This window comes from Sinocyclocheilus grahami, unplaced genomic scaffold (assembly GCF_001515645.1).
Source record: "Sinocyclocheilus grahami isolate Dianchi unplaced genomic scaffold, SAMN03320097.WGS_v1.1 scaffold776.1, whole genome shotgun sequence".
NCBI classification, from domain to species: domain Eukaryota; kingdom Metazoa; phylum Chordata; class Actinopteri; order Cypriniformes; family Cyprinidae; genus Sinocyclocheilus; species Sinocyclocheilus grahami.
The window spans coordinates 376,712-389,963 of NW_015505955.1; the positions used below are offsets into that span (position 1 = coordinate 376,712).

Below are 13,252 nucleotides of genomic sequence, written 5' to 3' on the forward strand. Positions count from 1 at the left end.
TGCTTTAAAAATGTTACTTGAAATTAAATAAATGTTAACTGGAATGATGAAATAAAACCTAAAAGAAAATACAAAAATAAAAGAAAATTCATTCATACTAAAATAAACACTGGAGCAAATGTGACAAAGGTTATGTACACTATGCATACATTTGTATATTTTTGTATATTATTGTATACTTTGTTCTGATAAAAAAAATGACTAATCGCTTCACTCATAACGTGAGGAAACAATAGATTCTTTAAAAAGATTTTTTTTAATATATATATATATATATATGTCTTGTTGTATAGTATGTGTAAAATCATGTAAAACAAGATAAACAAAAAAATGGTTTAAGAAAGGATTTTAAACAACTATAATTGTGTAAGATAAGATTTCTAAATATATTTTTGGCACCCCACCAACAAATTTGCTTATGTTTTGTTTTTACGCTCAATTCATTTAATCACTTTAAGCTTAAAACAAACAAATTTCTATTTTGTTTTCGTTTAGTTTTTCTTTTTTTTATGTAAAAAGCCTTTTTTTTTTTGCATCAAGAGCGAAGGAAACACGTGTTGCCTAAAGTATATTTTCCATCAGAAATGGTTTTCTGCAACTGGTTCCTTAAACTTTAAAGAAGATCGTCAAAGAAAACCGTACCCATAGAATAGGATAGTGACACGTTTTTATTAGTAACGTGCACAGGTCTACGCACTTGTGTCCCAGGAAGCTGCCTTGAGACTTCACAAGTGTTAGACCGATGAGAATAGAACTGACATTATCTGACAGGTGCACAGAGAAACCAACACGGCCTTGAGTACAAAAAAAAGGTGTCTGTTGCTCCGTCATCTCTTCAACACAATGAAGTTTTATAAATTCAAGTCTTGCCATTATTACATTTTCAGGAAAGAAAAAAAAAAAAGCGCGCGTGTGCCTCTGAAATATGCTAGTCTCACGAGTTTGTTTACAGGAGCAAAGGAAGCAAAGTTTCCTTACTTCGGAAACCAGTCTCCTCTTGGCTTATATCGAAACCCTCCGACATTCTTTGCAAATCCTCGGTTTGTACTTCTAATTCATGACCGGCGTTTTGTTTTGCTCTCTCACCGCGTTCGTCGCTAATCACGAAACGCCAACGTCCTACGTCATCCGCCGGAACGACTCCGGCTTATGACAGTTAGATGAAGTGTGAGAAAAGTGTTCATTACGTTAAAAATATGGATTTTTTCTTACAAAAATGCATGGATTTGCTACAGGAGGCCTTCACTCACCCCCCAGAGCCGTGTGAGGCAGGTTTTATTACGGATGTGCGCTCTTTATTTAACGCGTTTTGGACTGTTCAACAGAAACACCCGCCAACTGCAATGATAGAGCTTGGAATAGCCAGGACGAATTTTAATATAACTCCGATGGGATTCGTCTGAAATCAGAAAGTCATATACACCAAGGATGCCTCGAGGGTGCGTAAAACACAGGCTAATTTTTATTTTTGGGTGAACTAACCCTTTAACACCATAATTTAAACCTTATAAAAAAAACACATAAAAAATCTTTACCTTAATGCATCCAGCATGGGCAGCAGGTTAAGAAGTGCTGTGTCGCTTGGGTCACTAAACCATGACTTTATAGGTATTGCATTATCTATGGGCAAAAAAAAAACAGGAACATTTTTTACAAATAATCACATATTTATGGAAGCCTGTTTCCACCACTGAATAAAAAAAATAAAAAAAAAGGTAATTGCGTATTTCTCTCTCAATTCTCTTTTTTTATTTTGTTTACATCTCGCAAATCTGACTTTTTTCCCAGAATTTTGAAATATAAGCTAGCAACTGTGAGAAAAGAAAAACGTCAGAATTAAGGAATATAAACTCGCAACTGCGAGAAAAAAGTCAGAATTGTGGGACAAAAGTCACAATCATCTTTGTCATTTTCATTCAGTGGCAGAAACGGACTTCCATACATATTCAAAACAAACACACGTTCTAGGGAAGAAGAAGGTTTTCTCAGTTGACTATATAAATCTTATAGTTGACCGTTACAAATCTAAATTAAAAAAATTGTGACTAATAGTGACAAAAACCCATCACAAAAGTCAATGTGCATTATCCAAGACAGCTCATAATTTATTGATCGGTTCTTCTAAACTGCTACTCTAAAGTGATGTATGAAGTGGTATTGACTGACTGCGGTTTTTCTTTATGGTCATTAAGGTCATGAAATACTAAACTACATTTTCTTGTGTTGCACATTGTAAAAGACAACAGCTACGTTTACGTTCATTGATGGCTCAATCGGATTGAAACTTCTTCATGTAAACGCCTCAATCAAACTGACGTTTGATCCAAATGAAACTGAATTAAAATGGTGTAGACCTGGAATAAATCAACAGAAAACAATTGAGCATGCAAATGCTTGAATCTGACTATTTTCTCAGTTGGATTTAAAAATACTAAGCACAGGGCCGTGATCCGCATGTTTACATAGGTTTTACATCTGAGATTACTTACTGAGATTTTGTTTGGAATATGCAAACAAATATGTGAATTGGACTGCAATGCTTCATATAAAGAGAACTTTCAGAATCTGAAATCAGATTAGATTCATTCTGATTAACGAAAATTAGTGCATATAAACATACCTAGTGTTAGCATTCATTCATATTCATCGTAGGAGAAAACAGTTGTCTTCGACAGACCTTGAGTCTCTGACATATGCAATCCATCCGTACTGTGAGTGTAACTGCTCTTTAGAGCTTCTTGGTATAAACACAGCAAAATAACAGTCTAAAATGTGTTCAAAATGCAACAGTGCTTTCACATTTTAAGGTTTCTGCAGGTAAATTTAAGCCTTTTTCAAGACCTTTTTAAAACTAAAGAACATTGAAAATGAATCGACAAAATATGCCAATATATTCTCTAAATGTGAATGTCTAGGAAACACAGCGAGTTGTATTAGCATACTGGGAAAAAAAGCTCAGCTATGATGGAAATAACCTTCTGATGACACTGCAAAAACCTGATGTTCTTCCTCAGTATTTTTTGTCTTTGTCTAAAGATTCATGCATTTAAAACCAGAACAAATATTTGCGAATGGGCTCAGAAACTCTTAATTTAAAGTGAAAGCAGGGTTTCATTCGTATTTCATGCATATCTTGGTTTAATAATGTTTAGCTATTTGAAGATAAAATGCTTATTGAAGTGCATGCAACATTTAATGCCATGACTTTATGAATTTAAGATTTTCCGCTCTGATTTAAGACCTTTTTAAGGCCTTAATTTGTGGAAGGGCAAATTAAGATTTTTTTAAGACCTGCAGAAACCCTGTATATATTTTCAATGCAGAGTACAAATGCTTTTATTTGTGCTATAAATTACAGCTACCACAAGATGTGTATATTTGTGTAACATGCTGTGAGCTTTCAAACCCATATTTGTTTGTGTGTTGCATGCAATAGTGAACAGCGGTGTGCATTTGGGGGAACCTTTGATGCTCGTACATTAATTGTAAAATTGAGTGTAAAACACAGAGTCATTGTTGTGTCTCCTCTCTTCCCTCTCCAATTTGCAGTTTTTTTTGTTACTATTAAAATCTGTTGTTCAGCTTCTTCAAAGATCATCATTCATGATAATCATGATAGATTAATTTACTGCCAAGAACAATATAGGATGGGAATTGACCAGAACAAAAAACTTTTGCTGCTGAATTGATCTCCATGATCTACATTTGCAACCTAAAGTTCAGATGTTCTCAACATTAGATTCATTACATGCATGTGTGATCAATACTTTTAAAGCCAGCATTATCATTTACTTCCATAAAGTGATGCATTTCAGAGTAAAATTACTAGGGGGCTTGTTTTTATCCAAACTAATTGGATTCTGTAAAGTTGTCTTTATATGACATAATATAACATATAAATCCTGTATTAAATCTGATGTTTGCTTACGGTTCACATTGCTGTGACGCTGAACATGATAAACATGTCGAGGGTGAAATGGCCTGAAGTACACAAGCGCATCATGCAGAGAGACCAGCTAGACAACCGCTCACACACACACACACACAGTGTTAATCCTGCAAAAGCAGTGAGCACACTACAGCGTGCTGCTGAAATCAGGTCTAGTTTTACCTGGATGACTGCGATATGCTCCCGGCGAGTTGTCAAGAATGACTATACTTGATAAGTCGTCATGTACAACGGACAGGTCTTTAATATAACTACCTGAATCCAGCGTACAGTGCTGCACAAGATAAAGACAACACACAAAAAAGACAAAACATAAATTGCATTTCCTTTTCTAATTTCTTCCATTTGCATTCTTCTCATGGCAAATGTTAATGCACAATGAAACATCAAGGGTTTCAGTGGTTACCTGTCTATAGTATCTTCTTTTCAGGATCCCCTTGTTGTTATCCAGCTTATCAGCTACTGCAGAACCATAGATCTCCATACTAGCAGTGAACACTACTAACTCATACCACTGACTGACCACCTCCAGGAAGAAGTCCACATGCGGCCTTTTATGCACAAAGAATCTGACCGGGTGTTTGTCTATTACCACCTGAAAAACAACAGATTATATGAGAAAAATGAAATGAGACATTTGGATTTTATTATTTTTTTTAACTAATAATACAATACTACTACTAATAATAATGATGCATTATTATTGTAACACATTACAATATTACTATTACTAAACAATGAACAAAATACTTTGAAAGCATTTATTAATCTTAGTAATAAATAAGAACAGACATTTCCAAGAATTACCCTCGCCTAGAATCATAACCTGGAAATATCAGTTATTTTCACTGAGCGTGGTAAGTTTGTTTACTAGGGATGCACCGAATGTTCGGCAACCGAAATTATTCGGGCGAAAACAGCAAAAAGACCAAATAAATTGTACCGAACAATGACATGACGATATCAAATAGCAACCAGCGTAGAGTGAGACTCTTTATTATGCAGCACACACGTCAGCAGTGTGGAAGCATTTAAACTGTCCGAGAAAGACGCAAAAATCATGCGCAGAAACAGTGTTACTCATCAGTTGCTCAGTCACATTTTAATGAATTTTTACAAGGCATGTGACAATGCGATAACGTGCGACGTATTCGTAATGGGACTCATTTATAAATCTGCTGTTGTCAGGTCTTCCTGCGCGTTTCCGCCAAAATAAAAGTTGACAAAAAGCAAGAACTCCAACATTCATAAATGTTAGTATTGTAATTTTACTGTTGTTCTGTAAAATAAAAGAAAAAGAAAATGATATTACACCAGCTCTGTTAATACATTTATTATAACACATACACAGTGTTCAAATTGGGATTTGTAATATTTTCTAATGTTTTAAAAGAAGTCTCTTCTGCTCAGCAAGGCTGCTTTTCATTTTACAGTAAAAAATGCACGCCTGATTCAAGAAGGGGGTCTGATCGCCAAAATCTTTTATATATATATATATATATATATATATATATATATATTTTTTTTTATCGACGTATTCGTAATGGGACTCATTTATAAATCTGCTGTTGTCAGGTCTTCCTGCGCGTTTCCGCCAAAATAAAAGTTGACAAAAAGCAAGAACTCCAACATTCATAAATGTTAGTATTGTAATTTTACTGTTGTTCTGTAAAATAAAAGAAAAAGAAAATGATATTACACCAGCTCTGTTAATACATTTATTATAACACATACACAGTGTTCAAATTGGGATTTGTAATATTTTCTAATGTTTTAAAAGAAGTCTCTTCTGCTCAGCAAGGCTGCTTTTCATTTTACAGTAAAAAATGCACGCCTGATTCAAGAAGGGGGTCTGATCGCCAAAATCTTTTATATATATATATATATATATATTAATTTTAAGTTAAATTGTGCTTTGTTGGTATAATGTCTGCTAGAATGTTAAAACTTAATTAAATATTTTTTAAATTGTTGTTTTGTAATTGATTTTTTCTTTGAAAAACAAGACAAAACAGTAAAAAGCACATTTTGGCAATTTAATTTATGCAATGGTGAAAAAAATTGTCAAAATACATGGGGAAAAAACTTGAAAAACCGTGTTCGGTATTCTGGCCAAGTGTTTTATTTTGTTCAGTTTCGGCCAAGAATTTTAATTTCGGTGCATCCCTATTGTTCACAGATTTGCATTATTAATACGGCAAATAAAACGAACACTTACTTTGAGGACGAAGTCTGGCGGTGTCCCAGGCCGCACTGTAGGTCTGAGAACTCCATCGTGATGCGAGTGGATCAACGTCTCGTCGAGATCTAAAACTAAGATCTTTCGCTTCACGGTGTCTGAACAGAAATACAAACTCCCATGTTACTCGATGAAAATCAGCATATACGAAAACACTGCACACAAACGCAACACTGCACGTTCAAAGAGTTTCAAGCGTTTAACAAACAGCTGTCTCAAAGACAACTCGCACTCAGATCGGGCTTTCTGTTGTCATACCACTTTTAACTTGAGGAGAAGAAAAGAAACACTCACTGAGTCTGTTTCTCACTTATACATAATATTTTAATAAAAATTTTGACGATCTAATCTAAATATGACTCGTATCTGGACTGCTCTCTAGATATCAGGAGAGGCATCAGGACATAAATAAATCAAAATCAACAATAATAATAAATATTAGTTGATAATATTTACTATTGACATTTTCATTTTTGTTATAATACATATTTACAAATGCTTATTAGTTCATATTTAATTTATATTAATTATAAATATTTGTTATGTTTTTAATAAGTCATATTTGAATGAAATATGACTATTAAACTGATATATTGGCATTAGGGCGCTTCTGACTCCAGATGGCATCAAACAAAACAAACGAATAACAACAACAATAATGTATTGGTTAAGCTAAGGACATTTAAATAATTGCTAGTAAATACAGTAGTCAACATTTGAAGTGGAAGACAAGAACGCATATTGGTTTAGGTTTTAGGACAACTTTGATGAAAGGTTTTGATCCACTTCAAATGTTGACTAGTGCATTTATACAATATTACATAATACGACAATACAAATGTAATCCATTAGCTTCTATTTATATTGGTTGATCATTATTCTGGAAATGGGTGACAATGGTAAGATGTCATATCGCACTGTTTGATACTGGATTATCTAGAACAGGAAGGAGACAGAACAGGAAACAGCCACCTCAGTACACCACGTGTATTATACAGAAGACGACAATTTATACAATATTACATAATACGACAATACAAATGTAATCCATTAGCTTCTATTTATATTGGTTGATCATTAATATTAACTACAGAAATTGCTACGGCTAGTGTGTTACTAATACGTTTGACAACTCAGCTGCTAATTCCAGGTTGTCTGTAACAGTGGGAACCCTGAATTAATAAAAAGGAACGTAAGAGCGGTTTTGGAGTTGCCCATTTCACAACTGGTCAATTAGCAGCTTACTCGAATCTGGAATGAACCTGAGCTCAAACTCCGATGGCTTTCCCTTTAAGAGGTCCGAGATCCTCCGCCTCGGTCCACTGCTCGCCACAATGTGGATACTCTTCCTCTCTTTCTCCAAATCCCTCTCTTCTGAGCTATCTTTAGCCCTGCCAGCTGTCTAAAAGTGTCAGTGGAACTTGGGACAGCACAGCCGAGTGAAACTGCCAGGGTGACTTTGAAACGGGGGCTGTTCATTCCCAACCCGATTTAGGCCTCAATAAGGACTCGGGTCAAGCTGAACCGACCCGATGCATGCGTGACTGTAAAGCATGTCTAGTGAAGTGTCTGCTACTCTAGCACCCATATCAGAGTCCCAGACAAGTAATGCCTTTATCATTGCGCCTTAATGATCATCTTAAAGATTATTATACAACTGGATTGCCAAAGCCTGCAGTGCACAGTCCACTCTCAGAAAAAAAAGGTACAAAAGCTGTCACTGGGCCGGTACCTTTTCAAAAGGCACCTTTGTACCCAAACAGTCCGTATTGGTACCTTAAAGGTACATATTAGTACCTAAAGTGTACATATTAGTACCTAAAAGGTACATATTAGTACCTAAAAGGTACAAAAGTGCACCTTTTGAAAAGGTACTGCCCCAGCGACAGCTTTTGTACCTTTTTTTTCGGAGAGTGTGGGATTACAGCCTGCTTTCCAAACCCAAGTACTCTGAGCTAAAGCATGTGACACAGTTATCAGCTCATTCTGAAAACAATTAACCTATTGGATATTCACATTATTCCCCATTTTAAATTCTAAATATATTTATAATATTTTTTATTAATATTATATTATTTAAAAAAATCATGCTAAGACATATTTGAAACGCATTTACCCTGATCATCGTTGTTTTACTATAAAGTAGTAGTATATTGTTTATTTAATGCCATGTCAGCATCTCGGGCTAGTTTCATGGCAAAAACTATTCAAAAAATACAATAAAAACCAGCAAACAAACAAACACAAGTTACATTACACCAGATTTTCTTTTTATATTAACATATGATAAAAATTCTTGTTCTGGCAAAATTACACTAAATAACTCTTTAAGCGAGTTCACTTAAAATGCTAAATAATATAATACGATATATCCTTTAGCTTTAGTTAATTTTAGTACTTGGGCTTATTTGATTTCAGTCAACATTTCTAATTCCCGTTTTAGATTTCCATCTAATATTTAGCATTTATTTCAACAGTTTTACTTTTGGTAAATTATTTACTGGTTGTAAATAAACCTATTTAATATACTACAAATAACACATTTTGGTACCAAGTCGTATCTTACCCTGACTTTGCGCCACAGTACAACTACGTCTAATTTGTGTGTCTAAATGATGTTGATTTAGGTGGCAAGTTTTATTTTACACCAATGATAAACGCTTGACTGCTCATCAAATAATCCAGTATCGCACTGTTTGATACTGGATTATCTAGAACAGGAAGGAGACAGAACAGGAAACAGCCACCTCAGTACACCACGTGTATTATACAGAAGACGACAATGAGTACACCTTTTACAGTTTATTTAGCATGCTATACTGGTTTTAATGTTTGAACATCACACCATGATCCAGAATTTAGATGGGGGGGACAAAAAAAAACACAGTAAATAAAAATACAATCCATAACTGACCAGTTGAGGGATCATTCCAATTACATCATCGTTGTTTTACTATAAAGTAGTAGTATATTGTTTATTTAATGCCATGTCAGCATCTCGGGCTAGTTTCATGGCAAAAACTATTCAAAAAATACAATAAAAACCAGCAAACAAACAAACACAAGTTACATTACACCAGATTTTCTTTTTATATTAACATATGATAAAAATTCTTGTTCTGGCAAAATTACACTAAATAACTCTTTAAGCGAGTTCACTTAAAATGCTAAATAATATAATACGATATATCCTTTAGCTTTAGTTAATTTTAGTACTTGGGCTTATTTGATTTCAGTCAACATTTCTAATTCCCGTTTTAGATTTCCATCTAATATTTAGCATTTATTTCAACAGTTTTACTTTTGGTAAATTATTTACTGGTTGTAAATAAACCTATTTAATATACTACAAATAACACATTTTGGTACCAAGTCGTATCTTACCCTGACTTTGCGCCACAGTACAACTACGTCTAATTTGTGTGTCTAAATGATGTTGATTTAGGTGGCAAGTTTTATTTTACACCAATGATAAACGCTTGACTGCTCATCAACACTTTAGGCCCACAGTAAAGCGTCACATTAACTAATTTAGCCGTCATCAGTTTGTAAATATCAGTGTATGTTTAATGAAATCAGTGCAACATAATTCATAACCAGCAAGTCGTTGCTCTTCTCTAGCTGTGCCGTTGACAAAATTATGTTGTACAAAATTTATAAATATTAGAAAAGAAAAGAAACACTCACCGAGTCTGTAAATGGGTGACAATGGTTAGTATGGACAACATACCCACATGAAAAAATACTACAGTAAATACTAGTGTTTCTGAAGCATGCATACTGTAGTAAAGTACTTGAATTAATTAGTTGTGATAATTCTATAGCTGCTGTGGTAATAAACAAATTACTATACACAAGGGTATATTACACTACAGTATAAATGAAAGTATACTACAGTTTATCAGTTCACTAATACTACATTACGCTGTAGCATTCATTGACAAAGTGTTGCGAGTACTATAATATATACACACAGTATAATACACTTTACTATAGCATGGTACAAAAACACTATAGTATTTTTTCATGTGGATGTGTTTCACAAAACAAGCACTCGCTGTACAGAAAGATTGGGAATGAACTAACCAAACCTAGTCGGTTTAATAACCCAGACAGGCGTCTGCTGTCCCTCTTACACACCTGTGTTAAAGCTCAGTGCCGTGTCATGCAACAGAAGTAGCTGGGACGTGTAAACGCCGCTGTTTTCGGAAACTCACCGTCCGTATGTGCTTCCTGAGGATGTATAAGAAGCAGCTCCAGAGTCTGGAGGTCACGCCGAGGAAAGTGCGCACGCCGAGCAGACACTGGCGCGTCTTTAGCATGTCCACCATACCACCAGAGTCCCAGAGGTGTTATCTACACCGCCGACAAGAGCAACACAACACACCTGTGGAGAGGAGAGGAGCGCAGGTGACTTCTTCAGAGAGGTAGCGTCTCTGTCCGGCTCTGTGAAGTCCGCAAATGCTCGTTGGCTAAGATGCTCAAACCAAGCGGAGTGTCGAGCAAACGCCTCCGTTCTGCCGAAAGCCGAGAGAAGCGCGACCGTCCATCCGCTGCGGCATTAAAAGCACTGTCCTCCTTCGGAGAGCCTTAGAGAAAGCGAAAAGAAAACGCGCACAATTCAGCACTGGCCGCCATCGCTCCCCTGACGTCACTTCCGCGAAGGGACCTAAAGAGTGTGGTCACGTGGCCGCGGCGGTTTTCAAACCTAAAATCCATTTATATTTACAGCGCGCTGATTTTCTTGTCATTGAATTTATTTGGCCCTCTATTCTAATTCTATTTTATCTATTTGTTTTCTTTTTTATAAAAAAAAAAATAATCAATTTTTAAACTCTATTTACATTTAGTCATTTAGCAGACGCTGTTATCCAAAGCGAATTACAAATGAGGACAATGGAAGCAATTTATTATATAATAAATAAAAGGAAAACAGATAGCATAGAGCAAGCTAGTGTTAGAGGCCTTGTTTTGCTTTTGTTAATTGCATAATAAATAAAAAGAAAGGGAATAGATAGAATGGAGAAGCTAGTGTTTTTTTGATGTAAACAAGCAGTTTGTAAATGAATAGAGTGCGAGTCTAAAAGGGGAAAGCTTTTTTAAAGAATAGAATTAGAATAGAGTGCTAACGTTAGAGGGTCAAATAAAGATGGAAGAGATGTTTTAGTTTTAAACTCTGTTTTCTAACTGCTTGTTTTCTATACAAATGCAAAACACAAAAGACCTCTAAGGCTAGCTTTCTTTGTTTTCTTTTTATCCATTATAGAATTAACAAAAAAAAATCATGTCATGCCATTTATTTGACCCTCTCACTCTAGCAATCTCTATTCTAATTCTAGTGTGGTCACGTGGCCGCGGCGGTTTTCAAACCTAAAATCCATTTATATTTACAGCGCGCTGATTTTCTTGTCATTTAATTTATTTGGCCCTCTATTCTAATTCTATTTTATCTATTTGTTTTCTTTTTTATAAAAAAAAAAATAATCAATTTTTAAACTCTATTTACATTTAGTCATTTAGCAGACGCTGTTATCCAAAGCGAATTACAAATGAGGACAATGGAAGCAATTTATTATATAATAAATAAAAGGAAAACAGATAGCATAGAGCAAGCTAGTGTTAGAGGCCTTGTTTTGCTTTTGTTAATTGCATAATAAATAAAAAGAAAGGGAATAGATAGAATGGAGAAGCTAGTGTTTTTTTGATGTAAACAAGCAGTTTGTAAATGAATAGAGTGCGAGTCTAAAAGGGGAAAGCTTTTTTAAAGAATAGAATTAGAATAGAGTGCTAACGTTAGAGGGTCAAATAAAGATGGAAGAGATGTTTTAGTTTTAAACTCTGTTTTCTAACTGCTTGTTTTCTATACAAATGCAAAACACAAAAGACCTCTAAGGCTAGCTTTCTTTGTTTTCTTTTTATCCATTATAGAATTAACAAAAAAAAATCATGTCATGCCATTTATTTGACCCTCTCACTCTAGCAATCTCTATTCTAATTCTATTTTATCTATCTGTTTTCTTTTGCTGTCAAACAATTAATCGCATCTAAAATAAAAGTTTTTGTTTACATAATATATGTGTACTGTGTATATTTATTATGTATATATAAATACACACACATACAGTATATATTTTGAAAATATTTACATGTTTATACATTTATATTATTATTTTTATATTATATATATAAATATATTTAATACATAAACAGCATATTTTTCTTAAAGGGGTCATATGATGCGATTTCAAGTTTTGCTTTCTCTTTGGAGTGTTACAAGCTGGTTGTGCATAGATAAGATCCCTGAAGTTGCAAAGACTAAAGTCTCAAAACCAAAGAGATATTCTTTATCAAAGTTAAGACTCTGCCACGCCCCCCTAAAACGGCTCGTTCTAACACGCCCCCACATATCTACCTCACTATGTGGAAATATTTGCTCGATGACACATTGAACGGCCAAAAAATAATAAGATTATGTTTGAAAGAAGTCGGACTCACTCCGTCAACATTTTTTGTTTAATATAATTTAGTTTGTGCATTAAATATAAATCATAATCCACTGAATATACAACATATAGCCTAGTACATTGACTATGCTGTATATAATGATTTTTACAGCCATATATGCTGTATGATGATCTATATAGTTTACAAGACAACAGATTAAATTATGGATTTTATATCTAGTATATATTGTAATATATTTGAGATATAATCTAATTTTATTTGGAAATCAAAATAGATAATGGATAGAAACATTGCATAAATGTAAATTCTCAGGCATTTATGGCAAATCAAATGTAGTTAAAATTGGTTATAAGGGACTGCTAAAATTATGTGTGTGTGTGTGTGTGTGTGTGTGCGAGAGAGAGAGAGAGAGAGAGAGAGAGAGTTCCCCTTTCGGGATTGAACTGATGGTAAAACCAATGACACTATTTACTGTCTTTACATTTATTTTGAAAGATGAAGCTGGCGATTATGGTAAGGGGCGTTACATTTCCGACGAGTGCTTGCGGTGTTCGGCCAATCACAATGCACTGGGTCAGCTGGCCAATCAGAGCAGACTG

At 34.5% G+C, this 13,252-nt stretch overlaps 1 protein-coding gene across 4 annotated transcripts; it reads right to left on the bottom strand.

The window, feature by feature from the left end:
• Positions 1 to 1,504: 1,504 nt before the first annotated feature.
• ctdnep1b (CTD nuclear envelope phosphatase 1b) lies at positions 1,505 to 10,868 on the bottom strand. Of its 4 annotated transcripts, XM_016245977.1 has the most exons (9): positions 10,406 to 10,868; positions 8,874 to 8,899; positions 7,071 to 7,098; positions 6,483 to 6,495; positions 6,168 to 6,286; positions 4,356 to 4,544; positions 4,112 to 4,223; positions 2,621 to 2,737; positions 1,548 to 1,620 (listed from the first exon to the last, which is right to left on the bottom strand). In XM_016245977.1, exons 1-8 carry the CDS (start codon positions 10,517 to 10,519, stop codon positions 2,634 to 2,636), a joined length of 705 nt encoding a protein of 234 aa, XP_016101463.1. In that variant the 5' UTR covers positions 10,520 to 10,868; the 3' UTR covers positions 1,548 to 1,620; positions 2,621 to 2,633. The 4 variants fall into 4 exon arrangements, with proteins under 4 accessions (XP_016101465.1, XP_016101464.1, XP_016101463.1 ...); XM_016245976.1 differs by lacking the exon at positions 8,874 to 8,899 and having other exon boundaries at positions 7,071 to 7,124; positions 10,406 to 10,866; XM_016245979.1 differs by lacking the exons at positions 2,621 to 2,737; positions 8,874 to 8,899 and having other exon boundaries at positions 1,505 to 1,620; positions 4,205 to 4,223; positions 7,071 to 7,124.
• Positions 10,869 to 13,252: the final 2,384 nt, after the last annotated feature.